Here is a 17,341-nt window from a genome sequence, read left to right on the forward strand (position 1 = left end):
GGAATGCCCCTTCTGCATTGGCCATGAGCACGAGTGTGCTCCCGAGATCTTTCGGGTCCCTCCCGACAATTCAGATTGGAAGATCCGGGTCATCCAGAACCTGTACCCTGCTCTCAGCCGGCAAAATCCTGACTCGAACGCAGTTGTTCAGGACTCCAATGCAAACTCAATGATTCTCGAAGGCCTTGGGTTCCATGATGTGGTGATTGAGTCGCCGCTCCACTCGATTCAGCTCTGTGATCTATCGCCGCAAGATATCGGTGATGTTGTTCTTGCCTATAGGACAAGGATTTTGCAGATCATGTGCTACAATTCAATCAAATATGTCCAGGTTGCTCCTGCTTTTTGCCTTTCTCGATTCAAGTTTGAATTTGGTCTAAATTATTATTTTTCCTATTTTATGTCTAACAAATAAATCCTGGAATAGTCGATTTCTAATTAAGTTGACATTAGTTTGATCTTTCCAATATATGTGGTTTTTCTATTTGTAACTTTCCAAATATGTAATTTGGAATGGTTCGTGTGCTTGGTGGGTGACCGTGAAAGTATTAGAACTTTAAATTAGTAAAGTGCTTACTTAAAAAAATATTTCTTCTATTACCACTTAACATTAGCATGCGTTGTTGTTTGTCGGTTGTTTAGTGGTGTAAAGTCAACATTTCATTTATTGGTTGTAGCTTCGAGATTCTATCATTTTTGTCCTATATTGAGTCTCATTTTCTAGTTTTGTGTTACTAATTGCGAGCGACGAAAAATGAGGTAATTTCTCGTCTATTCAACTAGAGAATGTACAGAAATATATAGGAAAAAACTAGGCTACAAAAGGAAACTCCTAAGACCTAATCCCTATAAATCAGGGATATTAACTACCAGAATATGCATTCTTATCACACGACATATAGACAGCTATAGTACATGTTTTCTCCTTATCTACTGAGTTGTAGAATCTACACTCTTGTTCATTCCATAATTACTGTTTCTAACACTCTCCCTCAAGCTAGTGAGTAGATATTTTCCTTTCCTACCTTTCCATTACAGCCACTGCCTTTAGAAGAATTGGGAGAATCTAGAAGATTAGAAGCGGTATCGACAAATGGTGTACAAATCAGCTCATATCCAACTTCTCCTTTGTAAAATGTCTGTGTACTTCCGCATGCTTGGTGTGGTCATGTTGCACAAAATTATGTGCAATATTAGTTGATGACTTGTTATCACAATATAGCTTCATAGGTCCCCCCCCTCACAATCTTCAAATCTTCCAAAATTATTTTCAACCACAAAAGCTCAGAAACTCCTACATCATTCTACTTCTTGCTTCTCCAAGTTACAAGGTTACCACCGAGGAATGTACAATAGCCTGAAGTCGATCTTTTGTCGTCAACTGGTCTGGCATAATCTGCATCATTGTATGCTTCCAATGTCAATTGATTGCCTCTTCTAAACAAGACTCCCTTTCCTCGAGTACCTTTTAGGTAGTATAGGATTATATGGCTGCCCCAAGGTGTACTTTTGGGTTGTTTATAAATTGACACCACTACTATAACATAGGCTATGTCTAGTATTGTATGAGAGGTAGATTAGCTTGCAAACATTACTCTGATAGGATTCTCTTCTATCCATTTTTTTCTGAATAGAATTCCTTTGCTAGGAGTGACCTTGAGATACTGAAGGACTTTGTATGTAGCTTGTAAGTGTATCTCTTGACGGGCATGCATAAACTGACTTAGAACACACTGCGTAGGCGATGTCTAATCTTGTATGAGCAAGATAAATGAACTTCCCGACCAGCCTTTGATATCTTCCCTTGTCGACTTCTAGACTATTTGCAGCTTCTCCCAACTTGTGATGGTAATCAATGGGAATTTCTGAAGGCATGCATCGCATCATACCTGTTTCCTTGAGTAGGTCCAAGATATATTTTTGTTGGGAGATAAAAATCCCGGTTTTGAATGTGCAACTTTGATTCCTAGGGAATACTTGAGTCTTCCTAGGTCTTTCGTATCAAATCCCTGGATAACTGGTCTTTTAGCTTCTTGATTTCCTCAAAATCATCCCCTGTTATGACGATATCATCTATGTAGGCATTTTTTTTAATATATATTTAAGAAACAAAGATCTTTATTGATCAAGAAATAAAGAACATGGAGAGAAAAGAGGAAGGGTTTCCTCAAGCAACCCCGATCCAAAATACAAAGAAAATCAAGAAATTGAAAAAACCAAAAACCAAAAACCAAAATAGATGAAAAAAGGAGAAACTACAAAAAAGGGGCCCAGCTCCCAGCAAAATCCAAGAATACCGGCTTGCCAAATTTTATATCCATGTAAACCCATGAAACCCAATATCTAATCTTATCCCATAGGACTAAAACATCTTCCTCGCGGTCTTCAATAGACATACCAAATTGTAATGCCCCTCCCAAGCTGGTAGCTAAAAACTCTGCCAACTCAGAAGAAACGTCTTGACGAATTTGTCAAGATTTGTTGACTCGAATTATCAGGGAAATCATTCTCTGATTTCCCTCGGATTCTCAGGGAAATCATTCCCTGATTTGTCTAGTCAATGGTCGGATTCTTAGAGAAAGTTTCCTAGTTTATCGAGTCAGTGCAAGCTGTATAGGTGGCTGTCATTCCAAAGTTAATTCCTTGATTCTTTTGTAATTAAGAGTTTCCTAGTTTAGGTTGTATACCAAAACAGACAATACCCCCTGTACTCTATAAATAGTTGTAAGTTTTCCTCAATGAAATAAGATATACAATGAGAACATTTTTGTTCATGGTATCATAGCCTTACACGATTTTTTGCTGAGAAAAAAAAAACTGTCCACTGTTATTCCCTTAATCACCCAGAAAATGTCAGAAATTTCTGAAACAGGTAACAATTCCACAAATGTCTATACCACAGATTTCAACCTAACCTCTGATTCAACTCAAACCTCCCAGCCACAAACAGGTGAATATCAAAACCTGCAACCCTCCTTTAAGCTCAATGGCCGAAATTACCTAGTGTGGTCCCAACTGGTTAGAACCTTCCTTAAAGGAAAAGGCAAGTGGAGTCACTTGACAGGCCCCATATCGAAGGAGGATGATCCAAAGTTCGAGGCTTGGGATGTAGAAGACTCGTCAATCATGACATGGCTTTGGAATTCGATGCAGCCTGAGATCAGTCGCAAACTTATGTTCCTGCCCACATCAAAAGACATCTGGGACACGGTTAAGGAGACCTATTCAAAGGTTCGTGATGCAACCTTAGTCTATGAAATTAAGACAAAAATTCACTCAACCAAGCAAGGTAATCTCTCGGTCACCACTTATTACAATAAAATGAAAAATTTGTGGCTGGGTTGTAAGATGAAGTGCAGCGAAGATGTTGCAATGATGTTAAAATTTGTTGAAGGAGAAAGAGTTTATGAGTTCTTGGCTGGGTTGAACGTGGAATATGACCAAGTCCGTGTGCAAATACTTGGAAAGGATTCTCTACCAACCCTGAGTGAAGTCTTTTCCACTGCCCGAGGTGAGGAAGGAGAGGCGTCATGCTTGAAACTCCACCAAGTGAGAGCTCGGCCTTAATTGCCTCGGTTCCTACTGCTACTATCTCGGTTCCTACTGTTGTTGCTGCTGTCGCTACTGCCCCTCAGAATCAACAACTAAACACCAACCGGACAGAGAACTCCAGGTCATTCAACAAAATAACAAACAATAGAGATAGTTTGTTCTACAATTACTGCAAGAAAACGGGACATACTAAGGACATTTGTTGGAAGCTACATGGGAAACCACCCAGAAATAATTCCTAGATGAAATTTAAGCCTCAAAACTATCAAGCCAATGTTGTTCATGCAGAGGAGAAAGATGCAACTGTTGCAACTCAGGAGGTGAGTGGATTCAATCGAGAAGAAATTGAAAAACTCCGCAGTTTCCTAACAGCAATGGACAAACCGGTGGGGTCGTGCTCCATGGCCTAATCAAGTAAGTATTCTATAACCCATCCTCTAAGTGGACGTTTGGTTCATGGATTCAGAATCATGATTCAAAATTATTCTCGATTTACATGTATTTTTTGTGAGAAAATACTGTAGCGAACCACGAACCACGATTCAAATCATGGCACAAATACACCAACCAAACGCACCATTAAGTGATTCAGAGAGCAATTTTAATGGAATCTAGCTAGTAGACTTAGGTGCAACCAATCATATGACAAATTCTTCAAATCATTTTTCGTCCTATACCCCATGTCCTGGTAACCAAAAAATAAAAACAGCCGATGGAACCTTGGTGACTATTGCTAGAAAAGGGATTATAAAAACCATACCATCACTACCTTTGAAATCTGTTCTTCACGTTCCTAAACTGTCTTTTAATTTGTTGTCTATTCAAAAGCTCACATCTGACCTAAACTATTCCGTAACATTTTATCCTACACACTGTGTATTTCAGGATCGGACCACGAGGAGGATGATTGGGTGTGTTAAGAAACATGAGGGACTTTACTATCTAGGCACGAGTGATGGTGGTAGTAAAAATGGTTATATTCCTTAGTCTTACATCTTTGAAAATCAATCTACAAGAAAGGCTCAGATTTGGCTCCATCATGTTCAAATGGGTCACCCATCTTTTTCTCTGTTAAAAACTATGTTTCCTTTGTTGTTTCAGAAAATAAATGTCAATGAGTTTGATTGTGAAGTGTGTCAAATAACTAAGCACCATAGAATTTCCTATCCCTCAAATAATTCAAGATCATTTGAACCTTTCTCTCTAGTGCATACAGATGTGTGGGGACCATCTAGAATTTCAAACATTAGTGGAGCTCGTTGGTTTGTTTCCTTTATAGATGATTACTCTCGAAGTACTTGGCTTTTCCTGATGAAAAATAAATTTGATGTGAGTTTGATTTTTCCCATATTTCATAAAATGATTCTTACACAATTTGGGATTCACATTAAGTATATTCGTTTTGATAATGGGAGAGAATACTTTAATCAAGTAATGTCACCATCCCTTCAAACACATGGCATAATTTATGAGTCTTCGTGTGTTGACACCCCTGAACAAAATGGGGTTGCAGAAAGAAAAAATCGTCATCTTCTAGAGGTTACTCGCACTCTATTGTTTGAGAAAAATGTTCCTAAAATTTATTGGGGGGAAGCCGTCTTAATAGCCACATATCTCATTAATCGATTATCCAATAGAGTGCTGCAAAACAAGTCTCCCATTGATGTACTGTCAGAATCATTTCCTCATATAAAACACTCAAAACTCCCCTTATGAGTTTTTGGTTGCATTGCCTATGTTCACATTCAACAAAAAGAACTCGATCCAAGAGCCTTAAAGTCAATTTTCCTTAAGATACTCTTCAACACAGAGAAAGGGTATCAGTGTTATCACCCAAGTACTAGGAAATTCTACATATCAAAGGACGTCACTTTTGCTGAAAATCAAGGGTTCTATGATCAAACTTGTCTTTCGAGAGAGCCTAGATTAGAAGACAATTCAGACTTAGATTTCCTCACTTTTGATCTCAATCCAACACCTGGTAATATAACAGATCCAGGAAGCACCTCAAATCGAGAAACAATCTCAAACTCCCCAGACAATTCAACTCTTCTTCTTAGTCCAGCCCGAGTTCCCAATCTAGCCCGAGTTCCTCTTATTAGTCCAAACCGTGATCATACAAGCTCAAGTCTTACCCAAGAAAATCTAAACACAAGTCCAGTTCATTCCCGTCAAATAAATAACCATCCAATGCCTCCATTGCAAGTGTACTCGAGAAGAAAGTCTAATCCTGAACCGGTGATGGCCCAAACATCAGAACTCGTGCAAGATCAAGCTCCAAAAGCAGGTAACAAATCTGATCCCTTACCACCAGAATTTCATGATCTTTATCTGCCTATTGCACTCAGAAAAGGCACACGAAAATGCACACAACACCCTATAGCCAATTTCATCTCATTTACCAATCTTTCTCCATCACATAGAGCCTTTCTCACCGAGTTAAATGCTATTGAGATTCCAAAAACTGCTCAAGAAGCACTTAGAAGTGGGGAGTGGAAAAAAGCTATGATTGAGGAAATGAGAGCACTAGAAAAAAAATAAAACTTGGGAAATTATTGAGTTACCCTAAAGGAAAAAAATTAATTGGTGCAAGTGGGTGTTCACAGTAAAATATAATGCAGATGGGACACTTGAGAGATATAAAGCCAGGCGTGTTGCCAAAGGCTATACTCAGACATATGGGGTAAACTATGTAGAAACTTTTGCACCGGTGGCAAACTAAACACCATTAGGATATTATTATCCTTGGCAGCCAATCTTAATTGGACTTTACAACAGTTTGATGTAAAAAATCCTTTTTACACGGTGATCTAGAGGAGGAAGCATATATGTAACCACCACCTGGCTTCAATCAAACCTTTGGAACTAACAGTGTGCAGGTTAAGAAAGCCCTTTATGGACTGAACAGTCTCCAAGGGCATGGTTTGGAAGATTCACCAAAGCCATGGAGGATGAAGTTCAAGCAGAGCTTAGGAGATCATACACTCTCTATCAAACGATCAAAGGAGGACAAGATCACTGCCTTTAGAAATTCCTATTGATTATCATCACAAGTTGGGAGAAGCTGTAGATAGTCCAGAAGTTGACAAGGGAAGATATCAAAGGCTGATCGGGAAGTTCATTTATCTTGCTCATACAAGACCATACATAGCCTATGCAGTAAGTGTTGTCAGGAATTGAGATTGAATAATTGTTTTCTATTATAATCATCAGAGTTTACACGGGAATATATAGTATAGGGCTGCCCTAGAGTCAAACCAGTAAAATAGGAAACTACCCTATTAATCAGGATCCTAATCATATCAAAATCAAAAACTATATACAGCTCAACTAATCCCTAGTAACTCACATATCCCAAGTGCCATTGACCTGAATTCTGATTCTGCACTCGATCTTGCTACCACACTCTGTTTCTTACTCCTCCAAGTCACAAGATTACTCCCTAGGAAGGTGCAATATCCTGATGTTGATCTCCTGTCAACTAGGGAACCTGCATAATCTGCGTCAGTGTAAGCTTCTAGCGTCATACTTTGTACTTTCTTGAATAGAATCCCTCTTCCAGGAGTTCCCTTCAAATACTGTAGGATTCTATACACAGCGTTGAGGTGCATCTCCTTCGGATTGTGCATAAACTGACTAATAACGCTTGCTGCAAAAGCAATATCTGGCCTTGTGTGGGCCAAGTAAATCAGTCTTCCTACAAGCCTTTGATAGGAACTTTTGTTCACCGCCGTGTCCTTTGGAGCATCACATAACCTGTGGTTGAACTCGATCGGTGTATCCACTGGTTTACATCCCAGCTTCCCGGTTTCCTTTAACAAATCCAACACATATTTTTGCTGTGATATGAAGATTCCCTCCTTTGAGTGTGCCACTTCAATACCTAGGAAGTATTTTAGCTTCCCAAGCTCTTTGATGTCAAATTCTCTCTCCAAGCACCTCTTTAAACTCTGTATTCCTTCTTCATCATTGCCCGTGACTATGATGTCATCTACATACACCAATAATGCCGTCACTCCCCCTGACTTCGAGTGCTTCACAAACAAAGTATGATCTCCTTGACTCTGTTTGTATCCCATGGTGATCATTACTTAAGCAAATCTCTCAAATCAGGCCCTTGGTGACTGTTTGAGTCCATATAGAGCCTTCTTTAGCTTACATACCATCCCTTCTTTAGACTCAAATCCAGGAGGCACCTCCATGTAAATTTCCTCTTCAAGATCGCCATGTAAGAAGGCGTTTTTTACATCAAACTGCTGTAAACCCCACCCAAAATTGGCAGCCAAGGATAAAATAACACGTACTGTGTTCATTTTTGCAACTGGGGCAAAGGTTTCAACATAATCTATACCGAAGGTTTGGGTATAACCTTTGGCAACCAACCTTGCCTTATATCTCTCCACAGACCCGTCCGATTTATACTTCACGGTGAAAACCCATCTGCATCCAACCAGCTTCTTTCCCTTTGGCAATCTGACCAAGTCCCACGTTTTGTTTTTCTCCAAAGCCTCCATCTCCACTTTCATAGCATTTTCCCATTTCTCATTTCCTAATGCCTCAGATAAATTTCTAGGAATGGGAATTTCATGGAGTTTGCTAAGGAAGGCTCTATAATTTTGGGACAAGTTATTGTAGGACATGAACAGGTATAACGGATGCTTTGTGCAAGTTATGGTTCCTTTTCTAAGGGCAATCGGCAGGTCATAATCATTTGGCTCAGCTATTTCATTGGTGGGTTCAGTAGGATTGGGTGGTTGAGTAATGGTCTCAGTAGGAGTAGGATTTACCTCAAATGATTGAACAGTAGCTCGAACAGGTGACTGAACATGCGTAGGTTGAGAGATTGGTGCTCACCTCCTTGAATAAACTTGTAGTGGCCGAATGGATTCTTGAATTCCCTTTCCTTTTATCATTCCATTTGACATAGGTGTACTGATTTCGGACAGATATGGGGCAGATGCAGATTCAACATTTGAAGGCTCACCATTAGGTGAAGAAGAAGACTCGGGTTGACCACTTTTAGGTATTTCGATGTTGGGTGAAGAAGACTCGGCCTCAGAAGACTCGGGTCGACAAGGACGACTAAAGAGAAACAAGTCTTTTTCCCTATCTTTACTTAACTTCTCCCCCTGAAGATAGGAATTAGAGAAATATGACTCTGTTTCAACGAATGTGACATCGACAGACACGAAGAATTTTCTTGTAGGCGGATGGAAACATTTGTACCCCTTTTGTGTGGAGGAATAACCAATAAAAACATACTTGAGAGCACGTGGATCAAGTTTTCCTCAGTTTTGGGAATGAACATGAACAAATGCGACACTACCAAATATTCTAGGAGTGAGATTGTTGGAAGCACTGAAATTTAGGAAAAAATTAGTGAGAGATTCCATAGGACTTTTGAAATCAAGAACTTTGGTAGGCAATCAATTGATAAGATGGGCAGCGGTTAAAACGGCTTCTCCCCAATATTGTTTTGGGACATTTTCATTGAATAAAGATGCTCTAGTGATAGCAAGAAGATGGCCGTTCTTTCGTTCGGCCACCCCGTTTTGTTGAGGTGTGCTAACACAGGAGGATTCATGGATGATGCCTTGTTTTTGAAAGAAAGGAGAGAGAGACTGATTAAAAAAGTCATTTGCATTATCGGATTGAAATCTCTTAATTCCTACATCAAATTGAGTTTTGATCATGTTGTAGAAATTTGGAAACACTGTGCTAACATCTGATTTATTTTTCATAAGATATATCCACGACACACTAGTGCAATCATCAATAAAGGACACAAACCACCTAGCCCCAGAGATATTAGCCACCGTAGATGGTCCCCAAATATCGCTATGAATAAGAGTGAAAGGAAAGAGAGTTCTTGTATTACTAATTGAAAAAGAGGTACGTCTGTGCTTTGCAAGTTCACAGTCATTACAATGGAAATTTTCAGCTGACCCTTTAAACAATGATGGAAACATAATTCTAAGAACACTAAATGATGGATGACCTAAGCGACGATGATAAAGCCAAAGCTTGTCTTTATTGGAACTAGCAGACTTGGACAGAAATGAAAAAGACAGGGAATTCTCAACTCTCATTCTTTCACTTGATTCTTCCAGGTAGTAAAGACCATCTCTCTCACTAGCACGTCCAATCATCCTCTTCGTGCCCTGTTCTTGAAACACACAATTAGAGGAAGAAAACGTCACACTGCAATTGGAATCTTTAGTGAGTTTTTGAATTGAAATGAGATTGGTAAATAATTTGGAAACATGGAGAACATTTCGGAGTGTAAGAGAGGGATTTATATAGACATCTCCCTGTCCAACTACGATAGTAATGGAGCCATCAGCTATGGTTATTTTCCGGTGACTAGGACATGGAGTGTAAGAGAGAAATTTTTTTTTAAGAACAGGTCATGTGGTTGGTAGCACCCGAATCAATTACCCACTGATTTGAAAGAATTTTATCTGAGACATTAGCAACATAAGAAGATGAGACTATACCTGAAAATGCAAGAGAGCATGTACCTACCGAGGATGGTTGTTCCAGAGACCCTAACAAGTTCTTTAACTTCTCTATTTCTTCTTTATTAAACGCTGGAAATGGATTCAGTGATGGAGATGAATTATGTGATCCTCCTTCACTGCCCGAATAGGTACTAGCAACATGTGCTTGTCCTTGCTCATTTACATTCCTTTCAGAAAAATTTTTGTTCATATTCGGGGGCCTTCCATTTAGTTTCCAGCAATTTTCCTTGGTGTGACGATGTTACTTGCAATACGTACACCATAAGGAATCCTTGTTGTATTGTCTAGGTGGGGCTGCTTGTCTAGTATCTTCTCTTTTCTGCTACTCCGAACCAAAATTCGTCATATTGGTATTTTTCGACACAGACACAAGTGCCGAACCCTCCACCGGATGTGCTTCAATCATAACTCCTCTTCTCCCTTCTTCAGCAAGAACAATTGCAATTGTTTCATTCAAGGATGGCAGGTCATCCTTCCCAAGTATTTGTACTCTTACTGCATCAAACTCTACATTCAACCCTGCAAGAAAATCATAGATTCGCCCTTTTTCAACGAATCTTTTGAGAATGGCTGCATCGTCACTGCACTTCATTTGAATACATTGATAATGATCCATCTCTTGCCAAAGACTTTTCAAGAGATTAGAATACTCCGTGATTGACCGATTTCCCTGCTTAGTGGCTGAGATTTTGGTCTTGATTTCATAAATCTGGGTAGCATCATTCACCTTCGAGTAAGTCTGCTTTACGGCCTCCCAAATCTCCTTTGCCGTGCTCAAACACATACACATGTCGCTGATTTCTGGCAGCTTGGAATTCCATAACCAAGACATCACGAGCGAGTCTTGTTCATCCCAAGCTTCAAATTTGGGGTCTCCCTCTTTAGGACCTGTACCGAGTAAGTGACTCAGTTTTGCCTCTTCCCTTCAAAAACGTGCGAACCAGTTGGGACCACTTCAGATAATTTTTTCCATTCAATCGGTACGCTGCCTGAATGTTCTGTAGATCTCCTGTGGAAGAACTGTGGTTGCTTTCGGCCAGAGAAGTCACAGTAGCCTTTGCTGCATTGCTGGTTGCAGATGAATCCGCCATGATCCTTAGGTTTTATAAAGCACGATTCTAAGGGTGATTTTGAAAGGAGAACAAAGGGTTGATCTAAAAAAAAAAAGAGGATACGAGCGGACAGCAATCAAACTGAAAAGAACGCTTGAATCACAAGACTAATCGAACGCCCCAGAAAAGAGCCTAGGGCTCTGATACCATGTCAGGAATTGAGACTGAATAATTGTTTTCTATTATAATCATCAGAGTTTACACAGAAATATATAGTACAGGGCTGCCCTAGAGTCAAACCATTAAAATAGGAAACTACCCTATTAATCAGGATTCTAATCATATCAAAATCAGAAACTATATACAACTCAACAAATCCCTGGAAATCAGGGATTATATTTCACAATATTCTACATGGTTTTCCTAGAATAATCGTATCTTTCCACAAGTGTTCTAAGTCAGTTTATGCATGCCCCTTGAGAGACACACCTACAAGCTGCATACAAAGTCCTTCAATATCTCAAGGGCTCTCATGGCAAGGGAATCCTATTCAAAAGAAATGGAAGGCTCAATTTGGAGGCATACACAGATGCAGATTGGGCCGGATCTCTTGTGGACCGAAGATCCACCTCAGGATATTGCACCTTTCTTGGAGGAAATCTCATAACTTGGAGGTGTAAGAAGCAGTCAGTGGTCTCTAGATCAAGCGCCGAAGCTGAGTTTCGAGCAATGGCTCAAGGCGTATGTGAACTATTATGGATAAGAATTATTCTAGGAGACTTACGGGTGAAATGGGAAGGTGCTATGAAACTGTATTGTGACAACAAATCAACTATCAATATTGCACACAACCCTGTACAACATGATTGAACAAAACATGTGGAAATCGATCGTCATTTCATCAAAGAGAAACTCGAGAATGGACTTATTTGCACTTCTTATGTTCCTACCAGCAACTGACAGATATTCTAACGAAGGGACTTCCTAATGCAGCGTTTCAAAGTATTACCAACAAAATAGGAATGGAAAACATCCACTCAACGGCTTGAGGAGGAGTGTTGATGAATCTGTCAACATTCGTTGACTCGAATTATCAAGGAAATCATTCTCTGATTTCCCTCAAATTCTCAGGGAAATCATTCCCTGATTTGTCTAGTCAATGGTCGGATTCTTAGAGAGTTTCCTAGTTTATCGAGTCAATGCAAACTGTATAGGTGGCTGTCATTCCAAAGTTAATTCCTTGATTCTTTTGTAATTAAGAGTTTCCTAGTTTAGGTTGTGAAGAAAAAAACAGAGAGAATTTTTCTTAGTTTATTTCATCAGCCGAAACATACATTTATACAGAAGAGGAGATTACCAACAGCTGGTAATTCCTTGATTTACTCCGTCAAATCCTACAGAAAAGGAAAACTAATTAGCTAGTTATGGAAACTAATCTACAGCTATTTACAGCCTAGCAGATCTCCTATTTACAGCCCATTACTGCCTAATATCTCCGGAATTCCACACTCCCCCTCAAGCTGGGCAATGAATGTTAATCATTCCCAGCTTGGAGAGCAGTATGTCAAACTGTGCTCTAGGAACAGCCTTTGTCATTATGTCTGCAGTTTGTTGCCGTGTAGGAGTGTAATCTACTTCGATGATCCCTTGCTCTATCTTCTCTTTGATGAAGTGGCGATCGATCTCTACATGCTTGGTTCGATCGTGATGAACTGGATTCTTAGCAATGCTGATTGCTGCTTGATTGTCACACAACAATTTCATAGGTGCATGAGGGGAGAACTGGAGTTCCTCAAGCAACCTTTTTAACCACATTCCTTCACAGATACCGTGGGCCATGGCACGAAATTCAGCTTCTGCACTACTGCGTGCCACAACTGTTTGCTTCTTACTCCTCCAAGTGACTAGATTGCCCCAGACATAGGTACAGTAACCCGAAGTAGACCTCCTATCTGTTAAGGACCCAGCCCAGTCTGCATCTGAGAAAATCTCCACATCACGACTAACCCCCTTTTTGAAGAATAATCCTTTGCCTGGAGTCATCTTTAAGTAGCGTAGTATCCTGTACACAGCTTCTTGATGCTCTTCTGTAGGATCATTCATAAACTGGCTAACCCTACTCACTGCAAAGCTTATGTCAGGTCTTGTGTGAGATAAGTAGATCAATCTCCCAACTAGTCTTTGATATCTACCCTTGTCGATCGTAGCTGAGTCTTCTTTTGTGCCTATCTTGTTGAATGGGTCCATAGGAGTATCGGAGGGTTTGCATCCAAGCATCCCTGTCTCCTTTAACAGATCAAGGGTGTACTTTCGTTGTGAAACTGAAATACCCTTGCTTGACCTTGCTACCTCCATTCCAAGAAAATATCTCAAGGCTCCTAGATCTTTAATCTCAAACTCTCTGCTTAGAACTGTTTTAAGTCGGGATATTTCTTCTTCATCATTCCCTGTAACAATTATATCATCAACGTAGACTATGAGGATTGTGATCTTACCGCCAGGAAGTCTCTTAATGAAAAGAGTATGATCAGATTGTCCTTGTAAATATTCCTCTCCTTTAATGACCTTGGTAAATCTCTCGAACCACGCTCTTGGGGATTGCTTAAGCCCATAGAGTGATTTCTGAAGTTTGCAAACTAGATTGTTGCTACTGGAATGCTTTAGACCTGGAGGAATTTCCATGTAGACTTCTTCCTCGAGATCACCATTGAGAAATGCATTTTTGACGTCTAGTTGATGCAAGCCCCAGTCAAGATTGACTGCCAAAGATAGTAAGACACGGATTGTGTTCAATTTTGCAACTGGTGCAAAGGTCTCCTGATAGTCAATCCCATAGGTTTGTGTAAATCCTTTTGCCACCAGCCTCGCTTTGTACCGGTCTATACTTCCATCTGCCCTGTATTTGACATTGAAGACCCACTTACAACCCACAGGGCGTTTTCCCTGCGGTAATTTAGTAATCTCCCATGTGCCATTCTTCTGCAGTGCTTGGATTTCTTCATTTACTGCCTTTCTCCACTCGGGATGTAGTAAGGCCTCTTGTATGCAATTCGGGATAGCAACATTCTCCATATTTGCGATGAGAGCTCGAAGATTGGGAGACAGCTTCTCATAGGACACAAATTTTGAGATGGGATGCTGAGTACAGGATCTTACCCCCTTTCTTTGGGCAACAGGCCTATTGAGATCATCCATAGAGTATGTGTTATCTGTAGTGGAGGAAGCTTCTATGTTACCTTGGATGACTTCAGTGGAATTTGGTCTCGGGACATCAGTTTGACAAGGCACAGGAGGAAGCTCAGGATGTTGATCCACTGGTTTAGGGTTCTTCTGACGCCTTGTGTAAACTTGAAGTTCCTTGCCCTTGGACTCCTTGTCTCCTTGAATTTGACTCGGCTCTGATAGTAGTTCACTGGAAATATTGGGTTCAGGTACCTCAAAGGAAATGTCAGGCATGGACATGTCCCAAAACTGATATTCTTTCTGTTGGTTGACTGAACTCTCCCCCTGAATATGAGTTTTGGTATAAAAGGGCACATTTTCAAAAAAAGTCACATCCATAGTGTTATAGGTTTTTCGAGTGATGGGGCAAAAACACTTGTACCCCTTTTGATGAGGAGAATAACCTATAAAAAGACACTTGACTGACTTTGGATCATGTTTACTTCGCTGATGAGAAGGGATATGGACATATGCACAACATCCAAAAACTTTGGGAGGAATGTCGGTTATAATTCGAGTGTGAGGAAAGTTTTTGGAAAGAACCCGACACGGGGTATCAAATTTCAAGACTCTAGAAGGCATTCTATTAATTAGGTAGGTGGCAGTTAAAACTGCCTCCCCCCAAAAATGCTTTGGAACATGAGTGGTAAACCTAATAGATCGGGCTACCTCCAGAAGGTGTCTATTTTTCCTCTCTGCTATCCCATTCTGTTGAGGGGTATCTATACAGGAGCTTTGGTGAATGATTCCATTTTCTAGAAGGTAATTTCCAATTATGGAGTTAAAGTACTCCTTGGCATTATCGGTTCTAAACAACTGAATCTTGGCTTGAAATTGTGTTTGAACCATAGAATGAAAGGATTTGAAAAGGGATCCTGCCTCTGATTTTTCCTTCATAAGAAATACCCACGTAACTCGAGTATGGTCATCAACGAAAGTAACAAACCATCTAGCACCAGAGATATTTCGAACACGAGAGGGCCCCCAAATATCACTATGAATAATAGAAAATGGTTTTGATGGTTTGTACTTTTGGGGAGGGTAAGAGTTACGACAATGCTTAGAGAATTGACAAACTTCACATTGAAAAAGCTTGGGATGTCTATTAAATAATGATGGAAACATCTTTGATAAGTACATAAAGTTTGGGTGTCCTAAGCGATAATGCAATAACATGATTGTACTTTCTTTATTTGAATCTAAAGACAAGTTTATTGTAGGATTTGGAGTAGAGGAGGAAACATGATGTACTTGTGGGTCTTGCTTTCCTGCGGCCCTAAACCAGTAGAGTCCTTTGCTCTCCTTAGCATTGCCAATCATCTTCCCCGAAGCCAAATCCTGAAACGAACAATGAGTGGCAGTAAATTTAGTTATGCAATTTAAGTCTTTTGTAAGTCTGCTGATAGACAGTAAATTGCATGAAAGATTGGGAACCAAAAGAACTTGGTTAAGAATTAGTGTCTCGGAGATGAGCACTTTCCCAATACCAGTTACCGCAGAAAGGGAACCATCTGCAATTCTAACTTTGTAATCCTCATGGCAGGGACTGCAATCATGGAGTAATGATACATCACCTGTCATGTGATCAGAAGCTCCAGAATCGATGATCCACCCTGATGAATCCTCGGCTTTTGTATGTAAGGCAGTTAGGAAGTTACCTCTTTGAGTAGTGGATGCAGTTGAGATAACCGGGTTAGGAGAAGATCCTTGACTGAACATCTTTTGCAACCACTCTACTTGTTCTTTGCTGAAGAGAGTCGAATCATTTGCACTCCTTTCTTTTCCATCTGAGTCAGCTACGAAACCACGTGCCTCCTTTTCCTTGTTTGATTTCCAGTCTACGGGCTTCCCATGTATTTTCCAACACGTTTCTTTGGTGTGACTTGGGCGACGGCAATGATCACACCATTGTCTTCCTTTTTTCTGCCGAGCATCATAGGAAGAAGTGGATCCACGGGAGACAAGGGCTGACCCTTCTTGAGTATTAGTGGTTCCTTGAGAGACCAGGGCCGATCCTTCCGGGGTGTTTGAGGATGACCGAGTACCCATCATCAATTTCTTCCTGCTTTCTTCTCTTCTCACCTCTGAGAAGGCTTCTCGAATTGTTGGAAGTGGCTTGGTACCAAGGATTCTCCCCCTTACTTCATCTAGGGATTTGTCTAATCCCAGTAGGAACTTGAACACCCTTTCTTTTTCAATGATCTTCTTGTACCGGCTTGCATCTCCAGGGGACTCCCAATCCAGATTCTCAAACACATCTAATTGTTGCCACAAACGACTAAGAGTGTTATAGTATTGAGTCACAGTCATCTCACCTTGCCTTAGATCATGCAGAGCTCCCTTGATATCAAACAGATCAGCGGTATTGTCGCTGTCCGAGTAGGTTTCTTTTGCTGCTGTCCAAATCTCATGTGCAGTATCATAAAACAGAAAATTTTGACCAATTTCTGTGTCCATTGCATTGATCAACCAAGACATAACCAGATTGTTCTCGGTATTCCACACCTTGAACTTCTTATCATCCTTCTTCGGTAGTTCTGTGGTGCTGTAGAGGTATTCATCCTTACCTCTTCCTGTGATGAACATCAAAACAGCCTTCGCCCATTGATGGTAGTTGTGGCCGGTTAACTTGTGCCTTGTGATGAGAAAAGACGAACTTTCTGCTCCACCATTGCTCACGAGTTCTTGGCCTGATACCGTTCCAACGACGCTCCTGCTTGTTTCTGAGGCCATAGAGGATGGACTACTGCCTAAGAGACTTTATGGAACACTGATTTGGAACGAAGGAGGATGCTAGGTTTGCACCTAGAAACCGGGGAAAAGAAGGAGTAAATATGGTTTCAAGTTTCACCAGAAAAAGGGATTAGGCTGTGTTCTGGTTTGCATCAGAACTGAAAAAAAAACTGGTCCAGGCAGCCTTGCTCTGATACCATGAAGAAAAAAACAGAGAGAATTTTTCTTAGTTTATTTCATCAGTCGAAACATACATTTATA

The 17,341-nt window shown here is 40.3% G+C and overlaps 1 protein-coding gene across 4 annotated transcripts in view; it reads left to right on the forward strand.

Moving 5' to 3' along the window:
- LOC21406369 (ADP-glucose phosphorylase) overlaps window positions 1–17,341 on the forward strand; it is a 29,288-nt gene that overhangs the window by 1,399 nt on the left and 10,548 nt on the right. For all 4 annotated transcript variants that reach the window (XM_024169166.1, XM_024169167.1, XM_024169164.1 and 1 more), the window contains one exon: window positions 1–331. In XM_024169166.1, coding sequence (XP_024024934.1) covers window positions 1–331 — 331 coding nt within the window. The remainder of the gene's footprint in view (window positions 332–17,341) is intronic.

The sequence above is a fragment of the Morus notabilis genome, unplaced genomic scaffold (assembly GCF_000414095.1).
Source record: "Morus notabilis unplaced genomic scaffold, ASM41409v2 Scaffold5, whole genome shotgun sequence".
In the NCBI taxonomy this organism is placed as follows: domain Eukaryota; kingdom Viridiplantae; phylum Streptophyta; class Magnoliopsida; order Rosales; family Moraceae; genus Morus; species Morus notabilis.